This window comes from Harpia harpyja, chromosome 5, assembly GCF_026419915.1.
Source record: "Harpia harpyja isolate bHarHar1 chromosome 5, bHarHar1 primary haplotype, whole genome shotgun sequence".
Classification (NCBI taxonomy): domain Eukaryota; kingdom Metazoa; phylum Chordata; class Aves; order Accipitriformes; family Accipitridae; genus Harpia; species Harpia harpyja.
In genome coordinates, this window is record NC_068944.1 from 61928598 (window position 1) to 61948586 (window position 19989).

Below are 19989 nucleotides of genomic sequence, written 5' to 3' on the forward strand. Positions count from 1 at the left end.
TATCATGTGTTAACACTTGACAGTTCTAATTAACCCTTTTATTAATAAAAATTATTCGGAATTCCTTTATACTCATGACATTTAATGGTGTAATTTCATCATTTCTTCCCAACGAAAGTCTCATCATCAGACATACTTTTACAAAACACTAACATCTTTAATGAAATAAAACCTGGACAGAGTACTTTACTACATTACTCAAAATTTTAACTATCATTGTACTGTGCCTCAATGTGTTACTGTAATTCAGGTACCAATGAAAAACAATACTTTAGTTAAATGTTAAGAAAGCCTGGTGAATTGGTACTTAATAAATGCTCTTTCCACATGAGGGCATATTCAGTATAGTTTAGGAATCTACAAATACCGGAAATTAAATTCCAGCATTATCAGAAATATATTTTGAAGGCTTAGTACTGCTTATAAAATAGAAATTACAGTACTTCCCCACTTCTCAAAACTATTATTAGTAAAAATTAGCATACCTACTATCCACTGAAGAAACTTTGCATTATCCTAAAGAAATTGCACCTGAAATACCGGCCAAATCCTGGTCTCCTCATTGATAAGAAGGGATAGAACAATTACAAAAACAATTTAAAATAGAAGGTCAGATAGTCTATCTTCTGAAGAAAAAAAAAATCTAAGGGGGAAATTCATGATTAAAATCTGCAAATCCTGCAACAACTGCATTTTCTGCTCAAAGTTTTGCAATTAGTAATATTAATGAGATGAAATTAGGAAAGAAAACAAGGTAAACATTAGGTTTAGAGTACTCAACCCAAACAAATTCTTGATAATCATTCTCATGGTAAATAATGGAAAGTCACAATATATAAAAGTAGTATTAAATATTTCCATTAAATATACTGCAGGGAATTTCATTCTAAGGAATCCTAATTTTGCTATTTGGGGGGGGCTTGATTAAATACATTTTGTACTAAACATTTATCACATCTGCTTCTGTTCTGATCTGTGTTTTAAATTTGTAACTCATTTGAACTACTGATAACATAAGGTGCTTACTGAGAGGCCAGTTTATCTAAAAATAACAGCTAAATATTATTTGGCTGTTTCCAAAAATCTTTTCTAAATAGCAGACAATCCCTTATGGGTAAAATATGGTCTCTATGCAATAAACAATATTTTTGTTATTTTTTTTACAAAATTGAATCAGATATGAAAAAAAATACAATGTATTTTAAGGCGCATTAATTTCTCCTACAAAACACTGAATTATTTACTCAGAATGGAATTGGAGCTACATAAAATGACAGACTACAAGTAGTACCTAATTACAGTGTTTTGCATATTTTCAAATGACTGGGGAATAAACAGAATCACTGGATTATACTGCTGTCTTCAAAATTTTACAAATTTAGTAGTAAGATTCTGAATTTGTCTTCTTAAGACTGTTATTATTATTAGACCAGTTATCACAAGTAAAGCATTTGAGAAATACGGATTCTGAAGTTTATCAATGGCTGTTAAGTATATAGATATCTATGTATCTGGGCTCACACATTCTAGAAGAATGCTAATGGATGATAAAATTCTTATTTAATACTCAGTGCTGTCTGATTTGTAATCATACGTGGTTTAGGTAATATAATACTCAGATTTTCTGTGTAGTAATTTTCTTCACTATAGTAGCTCATTGTTTGAGTTATCTACAATAGTCAATAAGCACTCAAAGGTCAAGATCCTATAGTACATCTTTTGTCATACTAAGCCTGCTAGGAGATTGTAAAAGTTTATGTATAAGTCGTCCATTTATCTATTCTCAATTATGTTCTTATACATTTTTAATTTGAGAACACACTTATAAAGGGAGCAAAATAGCCCCTAAAAATTTACATGTCTACACATGAATGTACAGACTATGTCTTTTAAAATTTCTGATTTTAGTTTATCTTTTTCTTTTCTGATGTCTAGCACATCTCTTTCTGACTTCAGAAGAGTAAACATATAACAATGTACGTAAAACTGTCACCTTCAGTAATTTTATAAGCCTGGTAAGATTAGTTTTTGTTGAGATTTACCTGCTTCTAATCACTATTTACTGTCATTAGAAAACACATTAATGATATTTTGTAATGCATACAAAATGTAAATGCAAAAGACTTACACTTGAAGCACAGTTTTAGGATCACCCACTTCTCCTCCATCACCAATTGTCAGTGTGTCATAGCCAATCTCCAGATCAAATTCTTCAAAATTTATCTGAATAACCTAGGAAATAAAATAAGTAAATAAGTTTTAGAACTAAAGAAACATACCTGAGAGATTAGTCTGTAAATAAGCTTTTCAGCAGTGTAAGTAAAAGAGATTTTCCAATTAATAATTACATGTAACTTTAGCAAATTTTACAATAAATTATTTTAATTAACCCAACAGGTTTGGTTCATGAGATATGAATTACAGTAACTTTAAGGTATCATCACTCTGCTGACCTCCTCAAAGCATCATTTGACTTATTTATGCAGTTGTTACATGTTTAATACAGTTCTGGATAATTGCATTACATTTTGATTAAGATATACTCAAGGGCAACATAACTAATTGGACTTCATGCAATACAACTGTCTTCAAATAACAACTGAATAATTGTACTTCACTGAGAAAATGCAGTGAAGGTGAAGAACATAATTTACTCCTGACATCTATAATCTGGCTCAAGTAGGATAAAGCTGGATCAAAGGTAAAAGTCATTTTCTTATTCCATGAACCTGAGTAAAATGCAACTATCAGAAGCATAGGCATTTTTTATATCCTGTAATTTAAACTGTAGTATGCACACTTAATGATGAAGGATAAACATTTCAGCTCCATTTTAAGAATGCAATGTATTTTTCACTTACAGCAAAATTCAACCATATTATTAGAAAAGAAAATAAAGCATATTTTTCCACCTATGTATTAATCATGTTAACTCTGTGTTTATGAAAATTATAGAAGTTCCTCAAATTTTCATATAGATAAAAATGACAAAATACTTATGTGTAGGCATTTTTAATACTTATGTCTGTAATAAACAGTATTTAATTATTGTTATAATTGAGAACTGAGAGTGTTTGTGTTTAAAGCTGTGGATGCCATTCTGATGGATTAATATCACGTCCTTGAAAGCTCATATTACTTTGTTACACTGGGGTTCTGGTAATTGTCTGAAGAAGGACATGTTTCCATGAACAAACTTGGAGATTTATAGAAAAAATCAGGTGACACACAAAGCTGTAAGACAGTTCCAGGACATAAATACTCACTAGCTGAACTGGAAAATTCCTTCTATATTGTTGAGTCCATTTGTTGGCAATAGGATTCATCATACTTTACTGTAGACATCTACAGTGCAAACATCTATATTTGATGTAGGCTTCTTCATAACCAGTGAAAAAACATGTCTAGAGTGTAATCTATTTCATCAAAAGGTAGATAACACACACTAGATGAAGCACAGCTTAGAAGTACCTATTTCTCTTCCTTGACTATAAAGTGAGACTAGGTATTTATATATGGATGTCTACACTGTGGACATCTAAAATGGAATTCACTCACATAAATATACTTAAGCAGTACCATCTGAGATGCTGTAAAGCAGCCAAAAGATCCACACAAACCTGGCAGATACAGGATCTTCAGGAGAACTGTGCTCTTTTGGGAAGGCAGCTGAAGACCAGATGTGGTTATCCCAGAGTATTATAAATCAATGGTTGTCAGTAATCTCAATCCTACAGATAGCAGATGAATTCTGCTTTGCAGAGTCATTGGTAAACACATCATGTAATTTCTTTCATGCAGTTCTTTAAAAGGGTTTTTTGTCTTGTTCTGGTTTGTTTTTTTAACTCCAATACTAATGCTAAATGTCACTTAAATTTTCCATAGAGGCTAATCCTGCAATCAGTTATTTATAAAGGTCATTTAAAATTATTTACTTTACAGCCACAATAATTGAAAACAAATGTACAGTTGTTCCCTATCCTGAGAACAAAAACTATTGGAAAGTCTTAAAATGGAAGGATAGCTCATTAAAATAATAGCATAAAGAGATTATATTTTTATTTTTCATGTTATAGTTTTCTGTTTGCATAGAAGCATGACCTGTATTGTGTTGGCTTGCATTCACATGAAGAGTTTCTGAGATTGATTAATCAGAGGAATACAGGCTCAACATTTTATCAACCAATGCATCCCCAACAAAAAGAAGTATTCTACAAAAAAAGAAGTCATCTTTTAAATAAGGCCTTCTACAAAGAAACAAAAATAAATAATAATTACACACTTTAATTCAACTATGAATATAGCAGCCACAAAGGGAAACAGAGGAGTGCAAATAAATCATTAAGCAAACACATTGGCTTTCACTTAAGTCAGTGTGTTTATTATGTTCTCGACAATACAATTATATAACTTCTATCTTGTGAAACAGAATATTGTGTTGTGGGTTTGGGGCTTTTTTTACCTCTAACCAATTGTTTCTGATTGGATTTTGCCATATTTTCTCACTTCAAATAACTTAAACTTTGCAAATGCTGTCTCATTATACCTCTAAAAATTACTAGTGGTTGTAAGTGAAATTAAGTTGATTTCACTCTTTTTTATTAAGCTACTAAAAAAGAAGATAATATTTTTGATCTAGACACTGAAGGAAATGACTGGTTAGCAACTAACTTTAACATGGTGTGGGAATGGCATTTGTATCTAGAAGGTAGCAAGAGAGGGAAAGTTTGGATTTGGAAATTCTGGCCACCTCTTTAGTGCCAGAATATCTATTATTCATCTACAAAGAAGTCTATTTCTGCAAACGTTATGTTGCAAAAAAACACAGTATGAATGATCCAAATGTACTAGCAACAGCAAGAAATCCATCTCACTGAAACACATCCACAAGATATCTACTTTCATCAGTTTTCACTGCTAGCTCTAGAAAAAAAACACCTATAGACTGTTAATAATGTCATGCACAACCTTTGCTCATCAATCAAAAGGGATTCTCTGGTTGCCTTCTTCACTGGTAGAAGTGAAACTAGGCAAAGAGAAGAAAATACATCCTGTTTATATCTGTGTGTCCTCATATGCCCTCAGGATGGTTAATTGCTTTTGTGCTGAGGATGTTTGACTACTTCCCAGTAAGTAAATGATGTGCATTTATATCTGATGGTACAAGCTAAGGAAATGCTGCTGTCTGACTGATAGGCTTTACCTCCATAATTTTCCATAGAATCACAGGTACTCTCATCAAAATAATTGTGTTATTATATATTCAATTATAGAATAATACTTTCAGTAGGAAAATATATTGAATCCATTATTTATTATAAGACTGTGGTATAATTTTGTTTAAATTATTTGTACTGAGGTATAATGTTATTTAACATTAATACTACCACGGAGCAGCTAATCCTGGAAACCACTTCCAGGAACATTAAGGACAAGAAAATCATCAGGAGTAGTCAGCATTCTTTACCAAGGGGAAGTCATGCTTGACCAACTTTGATAAGCTTCTGTGATGAAATGACTAGCCTGCTAAATGAGAGGAGAGCAGTGGATATTGTCTACCTGGACTTCATGTAGGCCTTTGACATTGTCTCCCGTAAGATATTCATAGACAAGCTGTTGATGTATGGGCTGGGTTAACACACAGTGTTTGAACAGGATTGAAAACTCAATGAAAGTCTGGACCCAGAGCGTAGTGATCAGCAGCACAAAGTCTATTTGGAGGCCAGTAACTGGTGCTGTATCCCAGGGGTCAATACTGGGACAAGTCCTGTTTAGCATCATCATTGGTGATCTGGATGATGGGGCAGAGTGGACCCTCAGCAAGTTTGCCACAACACCAAACTGGGAGCAGTGGCTAATATGCCAGAGGGTCATGCTGCCACCCAGGGGGACCTCAACAGGCTGGAGGAATGGATGAACAGGAACCTCATGAAGTTCAACAAGAGGAAATGCAAAGTCCAGCCCCTGGGGAGGAACAACCCCATACACCAGTATATGCTGGAAGCCACCCAGCTGGAAAGCAGCTTTGCAAAAGTGTACCTGGGGGTCCTGGTAGACACCAGGTTGCACATGAGCCAGCAATGTGCCCTTGCTGCAAAGAAGGTGAGTAGTATCCTCAGCTGCATTAGAAAAAGTATTGCCGTCAGGTCGAGGGAGGTGATCCTTACCCTCTGCTCAGCTGTGGTGAGACACATCTGGATGTGGTGTCCAGTACTCCCCAGTACAAGAGAGACCTGGACACACCGGAGAGAGTCCAACGAAGGGCTGCGAAAATGATTAAGGGAGTCAAGCATCTCTCCTATGAGGAAAGACTGAGAGAGCTAGGACTGTTCAGCCTAGAGAAGAGAAGGACAGAGCCAGGCTCTTTTCACTGACAGGACACGACCGGAGGCAATGGGCACAAACTGAATCGCAAGAGGCTCCGTCTGAACATCAGGAAACAGCTTTTTACTGTGAGGGTGACTGAGCACTGGCACAGGTTGCCCAGAATTATTGTGGAGTCTCCCTCCTTAGATATATTAAAAAGCCATCTGGACATGATCCTGGGCAACCGTCTCTAAGTGGCCTTGCTTGAGCAGGAGGGCGGGACAAGAGGTACCTTCCAGCCTCAACCATTCTGTGAAAACTGAAAAAACTAAAAATTAGTTAAAAAATGATCACTTACTACCTTCACAGCTAGTGCTTTTCTATAGATAAGCAATTTGGAGAGAAATTAATCTTGCCTATTTTGGACACTCCTCTTAGGATAAATAATTAATCAGTACATTAGGATTTGTACCTCTGGTGAAACTAATATCTCTTCATTAACTGGAGACAGAGTTTAAAATAAAAAGTCTACCAACTATGGCAATTAACTTTCTGTTGATTAAAGTTAGATGACACTAATCTATATAAAGTTTCTCTCTTCCATAAAATTGTCCCTACGTGTCTTCTTTATTGCAGTCGTGGAAAAGATGGGGATGACTGTATTGACAATAACATGCTAATTATTTCCTATTACATCCAGCTGAACACAACTCCCTGCCTGGAAAGCATTTGATATAGTACCATGAGGAATGAGGGAGGTGATTCTCGGCCTTTACTCCACTCTCGTGAGATCCCCACCTGGAGTACTACATTCAGCTCTGGGTCCCCCAACATAAGAAGGACATAGACCTGCTCAGGCAGGGGAGGGCCACAATGGTGATCAGAGGACTGGAGCACCTCTCCTATGAAGACAGGCTGGGAGAGTTGGGGTTGTTCAGCCTGCAGAGGAGAAGGCTCTGGTGAGACCTTATAGCAGCCTTCCAGTACCTAAAGGGGGCCTACAAGACAGCCAGAGAGGGACTTTTTACAAGGGCGTGTAGTGAAAGGACAAGGGGTGATGGCTTTAAACTGAAAGAGGGTAGATTTATATTAGATGTAAGGAAGAAGGTCTTCACTGTGAGGGCAGTGAGGCACTGGAACAGGTTGCCCAGAGAGGCTGTGGATGCCCCATCCCTGGAAGTGTTCAAGGCCAGGTTGGATGGGGCTTTGAGCAACCTGGTCTAGTGGAAGGTGTCCCGGCCCATGGCAGGGGGGTTGGAACTAGATGATCTTTAAGCTTCCAACCCAAACCATTCTATGATTCTATGATTTTAGAGAAAGGTGAGAGAAGATGCAATTGATTACAACTTATGGGCTATAGAAACACATGGCTATGTGGTCAAAAAGAAATGTATATCTATATTAGGAAGTCAGACATAACTAATCCAAGATCACATTTGTTTTCTTAGGCAGCCAAAATTCAGAATGGCAACAAGGCCAGCTGTAGACAAGGAGAAAACAGTTTTGAAATATCTCTAAATATTAATATCCAACAAAAAGTTGCATAACAGAGATCAAAATACTAATAAACTGAAGTTTACGAAAGCCAATAAAGCAGGTTTTGTTTGTGGGTGGGTTTTTTTGAAGACATGCATAAATATTGAATTAAATATAAAATCTTTAAAATGTATATAGTCAAGTACTTTATAAATATGAGTACTAATCATAGAATCATAGAATCACAGAATGATTTGTGTTGGAAGGGACCTTAAAGATCTAGACCAACCCTCCCTGCCATGGGCAGGGACATCTTTCACTAGATCAGGTTTTACAAAGCCCTGTCCAACCTGACCTTGAACACTTCCAGGGATGGGGCATCCACAACTTTTCTAGGCAACCTGTCCCCCCACCCTCATCATAAAAAATTTCTTCCTTATATGCAATCTAAATCTATCCTCTTTCAGTTTAAAACTGTTACCCTTTGTCCTCTCACTACAGGTCCTGGTAAAAGGTCTTTCTCCATCTTTTTTATAATCCCCCTTTATATGATGAAACGTCGCAATAAGGTCTCTCTGGAGCCTTCTCTTCTCCAAGCTGAACAACCCCATCTCTCTCAGCCTTCCTTCATAGGAGAGGTGTTCCAGCCCTCTGATCATTTTCGTGGCACTCCTCTGGACCCACTCTAACAGGTCCATTGACACCTCTGGGCTTCCTCACAAAAGCATTTAAATGACTGATGAGGTTTAAGACTAGTTCCAAAACACAATATAAATGGATTCACCAACTTTGAAGCTGTGATCCACAAAATCATAGGTAGATAACACTTAACCCCTAAGGCATTTAAACTCACAACATAGGTCTGTTTTTGACCTGTATATTCACCAGATGTACCAAGGCAATATATGTACCAAGGCAATATATGAGAACATTTGGAATTCTTTTTCTCAGTAACATAGTTGTTACAGTAACAATGCACAGTACCTTCCCGTTCAGCTGATCAGACAACTGTTAATATTCCAGACTCCCAACTCTGGTTTCTCCTGCTCTAATCTAGTCTTTTGAATATGTTTCATATGTCTTAGAAAAACGTTTTCTAATGTTACTTTGAGAAAATTATGGATGAATGTCACTCTCAAATAAGCATAAGTTTGAACAGCAATAAGTCTTTTTCTTTCTCCTAATGGAGGGATTTGTACTTTCTATTAATAGGAGGGGTTTTTTTCAAGAAGATTTGTTATATTTGGAATTCATTTCCTCACTGATTTTTAGTGGTATCTGAGCACTTATTGCTATGTCTTTTTGATAAAATAGATCTTAAAGTTGAAAGGGTTTATAGCAATTTAGTTAAGCTTCTGATGTTATGAAGGAGGTGAAATGTATTATTTCATTAATAACGCCATCCCAGTAAATAATAAATAGAAAAAGCTGAGACTAAAAGATCACACAGCAGTTAGTAGCAAAAGCATATTAGAGTAAGACTCAAATCTAAGAATATTTCTAAAGAAAACAAAAGTAATCTTAAACCATTGCATTTAAATTATCTTTAAATACATAATGATCCATGAGTACCATTTTCTATTTTTTCACAAGCTATTTTTGTAGTAAAACCATCAGTCCATTTTAGTACTTTCCAAGGAGATGTGTTAGGAAAACCCTGAAACTTTTTGTGCCTTTTTTGCTCTAAAGACTTTTTTTTTTACTTCCACAGATAGCGAAACAGTGATGCTCCAGATAGATAGCCTAAAAAAGTATGACTTGCCAAGACATGTATAAACAAATAGTAATAAGTATAAGCAGGAAAAAAAAATCAATCTATGAAACAACAATGAAAAAAATCATGAGCATCCTTCCCTCATAAAATTAAGCTCACTGTCAGAGTTGAAAAAAAAAAAAAAAATCATTATTCTTAAATAGCAAGATGACTGCAATCATAGGAAGGGGCTGAGGATTTCTAATTAACTTGCCCCTGCTTCTGTTCTTCCATTCAGTAGTTAGTCAAAAAGGATATCCTTGTATGCAGCATAGAAGTCTGCCCTTTTTCATCCCACTGAGGGTAAGCAGTCTGTTCCAAAAGAAAACAGAGAGGTCACTAACTGATGTGAGCCTAATTTGATGAGCAGCTACACATCCTGAAGCGGACAGAAACACAGGAGTGATATTAGTGACTTAAGTCTCAGTGGATGCTCCTGCAAGCATCACCTTCAGTTTGCATTGTGAATGTGTATTGGGTTTACATGGCAAGGTTTTGGTAGCAAGGGGGCTACAGGGGTTGCTTCTGTGAGAACTGATCAGGAGCTGCCCCCATGTCAGACAGAGCCAGTTCTAGCTGGCTCCAAGACAGACCTGTCACAGGCTAAAGCTGAGCAAATCAGCGACGTTGGTAGTGCCTCTGTGATAACATATTTAAGAAAGGGTAAAAAATGCTGCATAACAGCAGCTGAGCGAGAGGAGTGAGAATATGTGAGTGAAACAACCCTGCAGACCCCCAGGTCAATGAAGAAGGAGGGGGAGGAGGTGCTCCAGGCGCCGGAGCAGAGATTCCCCTGCAGCCCATGGGGAAGACCATGGTGAGATGGCAGGCTGTCACCCTGCAGCCCATGGAGGTCCATGGTGGAGCAGATATCCACCTGCAACCCAGGGAGGACCCCACGCCAGAGCAGGTGGATGTGCCCTGAAGGAAGCTGTGACCCTGTGGAGAGCCCATGCAGGAGGAGGTTCCTGGCAGGACTTGTGACCCTGTGGGGGCCCACACTGCAGCAGTCTACTCCTAAAGGACTACACCCCATGGGAAGGACTCATGCTGGAGCAGTTCATGAAGAACTGCATCCTGTGGGAGGGACCCAACACTGGAGCAGGGGAAGAGCGTGGGGAGGAAGGAGCAGCAGAGACAAAGTGTTATGGACTGGCCCGTCCCCCTGCGCTGCTTGGGCAGAGGAGGTAGAGAAGTCAGGAGCAGAGTCAAGCCTGGGAAGAAGGGAGGGGTGGGGGGAAGGTGTTGTTTTAGATTTGTTCTTATTTCTCATTATCCTACTCTAATTTGATTGGCAATAAATTAAATTAATTTCCCCAAGTTGAGTCTGTTTTGCCTGTGATGGTAACTAGTGAGAGATCTCCCTGTCCTTATCTCAACCCATGAGACTTCTCATCACATTTTCTCCCTCTGTCCTGTTGAGGAGGTGTGGTGATAGAGCAGCCTGGTGGGCATCTAGCAGCCAGCCAAGGTTAACCCACCACAGAATGGTACCATGAACCTTTAAAGGAATCACTTCATAGAAAACAAACAAACAAACACACAAACTACCAGCAGCTCCATTTCCCAGTCAAATATCAGAAAAAGGTATATATTGAGCAGACAATTTACTATAAAGATCACTCACAGGAGCAACCAAGTAAACTCAACTGTGGAGGAAAGTGACAATTGTCTGTGCCACAAATAAAAAGGACTGAAACATATCAATTGCTCACAGTGCAAGCACTGGAAACTTCCTATCAAAATCTCTTGATCGTATGCATATGTCTTTTTAAAAGTTCTAACTTGGGTGTGCATATTCATCATAAGTACAAATAAGAAAATATGTTTGCATTCAAAGTGTATGGGAGACATAACTTAGACCAATTTTAGGAACTTATAGGAAGTCAAACAGAACTAAAACCCAGGTTCAGCCTTTAATTCTATCTAAAGTTTTAATCAAAGGTAGAGTTAATACCTGAAATTCAGGTTATGGCTGGAATCTAAAATTGCTGATGGCTGAAACAGAAATAATTACTTCTGTTGAAGTTATCGCAATAGGCACAATCTCTCACTCATTCCCTATGGGTAGATCACATTTTCAGAGTGTAAAACATTGCTCCTATAGTCACAGAAATGGCAGGAAAATATTTAGTGAGATAAAATCTACAATGATTAAGAAAATGGACCTGTCCTCCTTTCATAAATAAAGTGGAGTTATAGTAAAATTGTAGGATGGGAGGATGAGTCATTTATTCCTCTGCAATTGCACTACTTTTTTTTTCTTTCTACATCTCTTTTATTACACTGTTATTCTCCAACACTTAATCCAGAGCACATCCACATACCTCCTGATTCCAAATTCTCTCATTCAACCAATGATTCTATTTTCTCACAGCCGAACCTGCTAACTGCCTGTCTTAGAAATAGCTGGATTCCCTTCTATGCTCTTACTCTGCTGAGACAATCTCCCCTCCCCCCACATATATTTCTAAGAATTTTTTTTAAACTGCAGTATATACGTCACTCGGATTTTTTTACTGGATCAAAATGTTCATGAACAATATGTAAGAATAGTGTAGCTAACACTACAAAGAAACTGAATGAGTTCTGAACAGAATGGAAATATTTTTACACTTTCTAGTTTCATGTAGAATAAAAGTATATTATCTCCTATTGATAAATACAGTACTAGCTTTTTTAATCTGCATGGATGAAAAACAGGATTATGGTTAAAATATATAGTTAAGAGTGAGCTTAAGTATGCTCATATTTTCTAATCATTTTACTGACTGTAACACTCACAGTACGTCTTCACACTAGGCTTAGGAAAAGACAAGTCTGAGATATTTCTGTGTAAAAAGAGCTGCAGTGTAGTTTGTTCCAACAGGCCTGACCAAAACAGACTTCATGAAATGTGTGCTTGAGTTCATGCTAAAGCACCCAGCCTGCTTGAGATTTATACCGTTAACATGAAAAAATATGGATGGCAACTGGGTTTAGGCTTGACAGCAAGCTTAGGAAATGTTCCGCTGACAGTTTTGACATGGCTAACAAAATAACACAGCTGTGGTAAATTAAATGTAAACCCTCAGCTTTTTGCTGAATTTGTTTTGCTTATTTTTGGCTTGGCCTAAATAGCAGAAAAACTCAGAAATGAAAAGATGAAATTTTTGCAGGAGGAAAACAGCAACATCAAGACATAAGGAAGGAGGAAGGAAAGAATGGAAGGTAAGAATATTAAAAAAAAATTAAGAATATCTTGATATAGAGTGATTAAATGAGAACCATCTTTAATATCAATTCAGTAACAGTTGCAAGTTATTCCCTCAGTAAACTTCTTCAGACTTGCAGAAAATATCATGTAAAGAGTTTCCCAGATATTTCAAACTATTTCAACAGTTTCTCAGAAAGTAAAGGACTACAGCAGCTGGAAACAGACATCATAGATTTTCAGTAGGCTCTGCCATTATGACGAAATTCAGATTATGCATTTCCTAACAGATATTTGACATCCACAGAAAAACCTCTAGCAAAAATAATAATTTAAAAAACCCAACAAACCTAAAACCAAAACCAAAACCAAAACCCAACTATCTCCCAACTCTCAGGCATATACCTTTATTGATCTCAAAATTATTTCAAAATGCAATAGATAAAAAGAATGTGAATAATGGCAAACTTTTGAAACCTATATTCTAAAGAATACATTCTAAAGAATATATTTATGCAGGTAGCAAGAATACTTCTATGCTTGAAACACACTGAATGTAAAATTTAGAATATGATGGTGACAAAAAATAACATAAATCATGCAAAATTTCTTTTTTATAAATTCCTGCCATGTAAAATTAACAGAACCAGGATCTAGTTTTCTGATACATATAAATTTAACAATGAGCTTATATATTTAATTTCTCCTTACAATTTTGGAAAACAGCTTGTTTTTTTTTTTTTTTAAAGGAACCCTTTTGCTTATTTTTCTCCTTCTTAATGCATGGTGGTAAAAGATATGTGGTGTGAATATGGCTGAGATCTGTTAGAGAGGCTGTCATTCTAGCACTGACGTTTTCCACAGTGTTTCTGTCACTGTGCATTAGAAAAAAATCAGCAAGTATAATTCATAAGACTTGAACTCTGGTTAACTTCAGCCCTAAATCAGATTTCACTGATGTTTTAGCCTGTTGTTAAATTTAAACAGATCATTTTGTAGCTTGTCCTTCTGAAGGGCAAAATCAAGAGTTGCAATTGCAATTTACATATGCCGCATGCTATTTAAGCAAACAACATGAACTAGGTTTTAATGTAGCCCAGCAAATAGCATTTTTGCCATTACTAGTAAAAAAACCACAGGATTTGTACTGACCTGACAAGGAGCATCTCAACATCATTATTTGGCTTTCTCTTGGCCTAAACAGGTTTTAGCATGCTTACGCTATGATAACAATTATCTAGCAATTACTGCCTAACAGGTCTCCTTTAGCTCTGTGAATACTATATATGGAAAAAAAACCCTAACAAACCAGGGTATTCACTGTCTAACAAACAACAGCCCTTTATGTTAAGTGAAGCTGAGAAAATTGTGCAACTTTCAAACTTTACATAGTAACAGATGAAAAGGAAGCAGGTGAAGATACAAAAAAAAAAAAAATTGTGCCTTGGTACAGTGCTAGAAACAGTCTTCTTACTTCATTAGCAATTACACCAATTTATTTTGTTAAGCTAAAGCAGAGGGATACAGCAAATTAATATTATTGTGTACAATACAGAAAATTTCTATTTTTTTAGGTATTAGCTAAGAATGAAAGAATTAAATTCACCACTTTTATATTGGCAAAATAACTAGAGCATTTGAAGCACCATAATTTAAGAACGCCTATAATGAACAATTGTCATATGATTTCACTCCACCTGTCAAACAGGTAATTTGCAGATTTATAATCTACAAATCTACATGTTTTTCAATTTATTTTTTTTCCCCTACGATATGCATATTAATAGCAGATGATAGCTTTCCCTCACTGTCTGGAATTTTATCATTTGTATCATTTGTTTTGGGTTTGTGTGGCGGGGTTTTTTGGTAGCGGTGGAGGGGGCCACAGGAGTGGCTCCTGGGAGAAGCTGCTGGAAGCTTCCCCGGCTCCAAGTCGGACCCGCCTCTGGCCCAGGCCGAGGCCATCAGTGATGGTGGTAGCGACTCTGGAAGAACAGATTTAAGAAGGGGAACCTGCAGTGAGTAGGGGGATTGGAATGTGAGAGGAACACCTCTGCAGATACCGAGGTCAGTGAGGAAGGAGGAGGAGGACAGGCACCGGAGGAGGTGGATGCACCTGGATGCCCCTGCAGCCCGAGGTGAGACAGCAGGCTGTCCCCTGCCAGCCCATGGATGGGAGTGGGGGAGCAGATGCCCACCTGCAGCCCGGGGAGAGAGGAGCCCACACCGGAGCAGGTGGGTGCCTCCCAAGATGGCTGTGACTCCACAGGAAAGCCTGCACTGGAGCAGCCTGTGACTGAAGATCGGCCTGCAGAAAGGACCTACGTTGGAGCAGTCTGTGCCTGAAGGACTGCACACCGTGGAAGGGACCCACGCTGGAGCAGTTCATGAAGAACTGCAGCCCATGGGAAGGACTCACGTTGGAGAAGTTCGTGAAGGACTGTCTCCCGTGGGAGGGACCCCACAGTGGAGCAGGGGAGGAGTGAGGAGTCCTTCTCAGGAGGAAGGAGCGGCGGAGACAAGGTGTGGGGAGCTGACCCCAACCCCCATTCCCTGTTCCCCTGGGCCGCCGGGGGGAGGAGGGAGAGAGAACCGGGAGTGGGGTTGAGGTGGGAAGGAGGGAGGGGTGGGGGGAAGGTGTTCTAAGGTTTGGGTTTACTTCCTAATATCCTTGTTTTGATTTGATTTGTAGTGAATTAAATTGATTTTGTTTCTTCCCCAAATTGAGTCTGTCTTTTGCCCATGACCATAACTGGTGAATGATCCCTTCCAGTCCTTGTCTCAACCCACAAGCCTTTCTTTATATTTTCTCCTCATCCCACCAGGGGGGCTGGGGTGGCGGGGAGTGAGCAAGCAGCTTTGTGGTGCTCTGTTACCGGCTGGCTGGGTTTAAACCACGACAATCATTCATTCTGTCTTTTAAAATTAACAACAAAGATTTTCTGAAAAAGGTCAAGGAACAGCTGCAGAATTTGTGTCACTACAAGCAGCAGCAGATATTTGAGTTATGGAAGCAATAAAACATGCAAAATGAGGTTCTGTCACTCAGACAACACAATACAGAAAACCTTGCAATGTTTATAACAATATGAAAGTGCTTTCATGATGATAATTGTTTAAGTTCAAGAAATGACATTTAATGTTTTAGAACATCAAATTGTGATGGTTGCCAGCTTTAGCAAAAATGCTAAATCAATCCACCCAGTGTTTACTCTTGTCAGACAAGATATTGTAGGTATTTAGTGCAGGGAAATTTAAAGACACTTTCTTTTTTTAAAAACAAGTAGATAAAGTTATCATGGCTTGTGTTGAAGCAGCTTTCACGGAAAATCCTTTTCTCTATTTTTTATCTGGTTGATATTAACTGAATCAGTCTTCCAGTGTGAAAAAAACTTTTTTTCCTGTTGCTTAAATGTATATATAAAAATCTCTGGTTTCATTAAGCCCAACAGAAATTATTAGCTTCCTCTACCTAAGGTTTTCCTACATAAATCTCTAAATAAAATAAGTCTTCTGCTCTGGACTTCTCTTTTCCACCTCAGAGGTTGCAAACTGCTATCTCCCTTTAAAAAGGGCTGTTAGTCTATGGATAAACCAACTCTATGTTACTAGTCCCATAAAGAATAGGTCATAACAGAAGCTGAAAAAAAGACTGGTCTGGAGCAATATGCAAGTAACTGTAAAATTCAGCCTGCAACCTGTTTTCTGTGCACATGGTTCATATCTGAGACAGAATAAACCAAATGTGATACTATAAAGTTATAAACAATATTTCCAGCTGTTTATTGGTAAGAAATATTGCTCAAGCATCTGATCTGATACTGAAACAAGGAAAGGAAAACAAGTTTTAAATTTTTAGGAGAAAAGCAGTACAAAAAATGCACTGCTTCTGGGCAAGGGAATTAAGCCATGAAAATACAAAGATTTTTTTAGTATATTCAAAATATAAACATAAAATTACAAGGTTCCATTACCTAATGTCAGAATAAATTACCAACAATTCACAGCATGGTCCAAAACCTAATTGATTAGTTTGTACAACATCCCACAAGATATTCAAGTATTATTTCCCTTACTAGATGTGAGTGATGTAATGAAGTGGAGTTCACACTGAGAAATCCGTATTCTCATTTCTGTGCAGTTATTTACAAGAATGTTTCCTATGGACCCAAGGGGTTAGAAATATGAGAATCACAGTTCAGACCAAAGCAGAGAACTTTAAATTCTGTTGCACCTTTAGAGTACCACAGAGAGGCACGATTTTCTTGAATGTTCTTTCAGGCAGTTCCCTGGAACCATAGCTTTGCTATTTTTGATCAACAAAGTTTTGGTTGATTCCAGAGTAGCCATGGATAAAACGGTGGCAAAAATCACTTGCTTGATGTATACTACAAAATGGGTGGAAACCATGTTAAGACAGTCTAGAAGTGGGAAAACTGTCCATGAATTTCCTCCATCATATACTGTTGGAGAAGCCTCACATGTACAGGTACTGATCCTCACAGGGAATTTCAACCACCCCAATATCTCGTAGGAGGGCAACAAAGCAGGGCACAAGCCATCAAGGACATTTAGGGAGTGTATTGATGACAACTTCCCAACACAGGTGATCGAGAGCCAACAAGGGGACATGTTCTGCTGGACCTCATGCTTACAAACAAGGAAGAGCTGGTTGGGAATGTAAAGGTTAGAGCAGCCTCAGCTGCAGTGACCAGGGGATGGTGGAGTTCAGGATCCTGAAAGGAGGGAGGCAAGGCAAAAGGCAGGAACACTACCCTGACAGGAGAACAGACTTTGTTCAGGATTCTGTCTTCAAGAATCCCATGCAGATGGGATTCTTCTGGAGAGAAGAACAGTCCAGAGACCGGATTGATTTCCAAGGATCGCTACCTCCAAGCTCAATAATGGTTCATCCCAATGAACAGAAAAACAAGCAAAGGTACTAGTAGGCCTGCATGAATTAACTAAATTCAATTCATTAACTGACTAAACTCAAACGTAAAATGGAAGCATAAGACAGATGGGATCAGGATCAGGACAGCCAGCAGTACAGAGACACTCCTCTGAGCATGCAGGGATATTTCTAGGAAAGTCAAAGCCCATCTGGGGTTAAGTCTGGCAAGGGACATGAACAAGAAGGGCTTCTACAGGTATGTCAGCAGCATAAGGTAGATGACAGAAAACGGGCTGTCCACTGAATGGGGCAGGTTGCATGGTGACAAAGGACACTGAAAAGACCAATGTACTGAATAACTTCTTCAATTCTGTCTTCACTGATAAGACTTGCTTTCAAGAATCCCAGGCCCCTGAAATCAGAGGGCAAGTCTGGAGTAAGGAAGACTTAATTCTTGCTGGAGGAGGATCAAGTTAGGGAACATTTAAACAAATTGGATATACACAAGTCCATGGTGTCTGAAGGGCTGTACACATGGGTCCTAAGGGAGCTGGCCAATGTCATTGTGAGGCCACTCTTGATCATCTTTGAAAGGTCGTGGTGATCAGGAAGTGATTCCTGAGGACTGGAAGAATGAAAATTCCATTCCTATCTTCAAGAAGGGCAAGAAAGAGTATCTGGGGAACTACATACAGGCCAGTCAGCATCACCTTGATTTGTGGGAAGGTGATGGAGCAAATCCTCCTGGACACCATTTCCATTCGCATTAGGGACAGGAGGATGTCTGACAGTAGCACACATGGATTTATGAAGGGGAAATCATGCTGATCAACCTGATAGCCTTCCACAACAAGATGACTGGTTTGGTGGATGAGTGGAGAGTAGTGGATGATGATCTTGAACTTCAGTAAGGTTTTCAACACTGTCTTCCATAACATTCTTAAAGACAAACTGATGAAGTATGGGTAGATGAATGTACAGTGAGGTAAGAAACCTAGCTAGAGGCCAGTCACTCTTGATGTACCCCAGCGGTCAATACTGGGTGCAATCCTGTTCCACATTCTCATTAATGACCTTGATGATGGTATTGAGTGCATCCTCAGCAAGTTTTAAGATGACAGAACCGTGAGGAGTGGATGATACACCAGAGGGTTGTGCTGCCATTCAGAGGGACCTTGATAGGCTGGAGAAACAGTCTGACAGGCACCTCACAAAGTTCTACAAAGGGAAATGGAAATTTCTGCTTCTGGGGAGGAACAACCCTATGCACCAGTACACACTCAGGTGCAACTGGCTGGAAAGGAGCTTTGCAGAAAAGGCAGTGGGGGTCCTCATGGCCAGCAAGTTCAATATAAGTCAGTAATGTACTGTTTAGGTTAGGCTAATTCATAGTTTGCTCTTTGATTTTCCACAACCACAGTAAAATAAATGTCAGTATTACTTCAGTATTTAGTTTTTATTTTTAAAATATTCGGGTAAAACATTCTTACAGAGTTAACTTTTTTATAAATCGATTGTAAATTTCCTACATGGAAGTTGTTCAACTGTCCTGAAATATTTCAAATTTAAGCAGAATGTAAGACTACACCTTTCAATAAGCAGCAGTTGAAAAAGTTCAGAAGACTTTTCTTTTACAAAACAACACAAGCATTTTTATCTGGGTATGATATGGGTCACAAGTCCTGCCAACAAACCTGCTCCAGTGTGGGCTCCTCTCCACGGGCCACAGCTCCTGCCAGAAACCTGCTCCTGCATGGGCTTTCCACGGGGTCACAGCTTCCTTCAGGGCACATCCACCTGCTCCGCTGTGGGGTCCTCCATGGGCTGCAGGGTGGATATCTGCTCCAGCATGGACCTCCCTGGGTTGCAGAGGGACAGCCCGCCTCACCATGGTCTTCTCCACAAGATGTAGGGGAATCTCTGCTCCGGCACATGGAGCACCTCCTCTCCCTTCTTATTCTCTGACCTTGGTGTCTGCAGGGTTGTTTCACTCACATATTCTCACTCCTCTCCTTCAGCTGCTGTTGCACAGCATTTTTTACCCTTTCTTACACATGTCATCACAGGGGTGCCACCAGCTTGCCTGATTTGCCCAGCTGTGTCCTGCAGTGGGTCTGTTTTGGAGCCAGCTAGAACTGGCTCTGTCCAACATGGGGGCAACTCCTGATCTCTTCTCACAGAAGTCACCCCTGCAGCCCCCCCACTACCAAAACCTTACCATGTAAATGTAATACATAAGTACTAATCAAATCAAACTGAACCATGCATGCACTGAAATATTTTAGTGAACCAGCATAGGTTCAACCTATGAATTCTGGTTCATCCCCAAATATTAAAACTGGGTGTATGCTTACATATTTTTACTAA

The 19989-nt window shown here is 38.7% G+C and overlaps 1 protein-coding gene across 1 annotated transcript in view; it reads right to left on the reverse strand.

The window, feature by feature from the left end:
* The window catches only part of CSMD3 (CUB and Sushi multiple domains 3), a 767625-nt gene that overhangs the window by 391290 nt on the left and 356346 nt on the right, over nt 1-19989 (reverse strand). The window contains exon 12 of the mRNA XM_052787755.1: nt 2129-2232. Within this exon, the coding sequence (XP_052643715.1) occupies nt 2129-2232 (104 nt within the window). The remainder of the gene's footprint in view (nt 1-2128; nt 2233-19989) is intronic.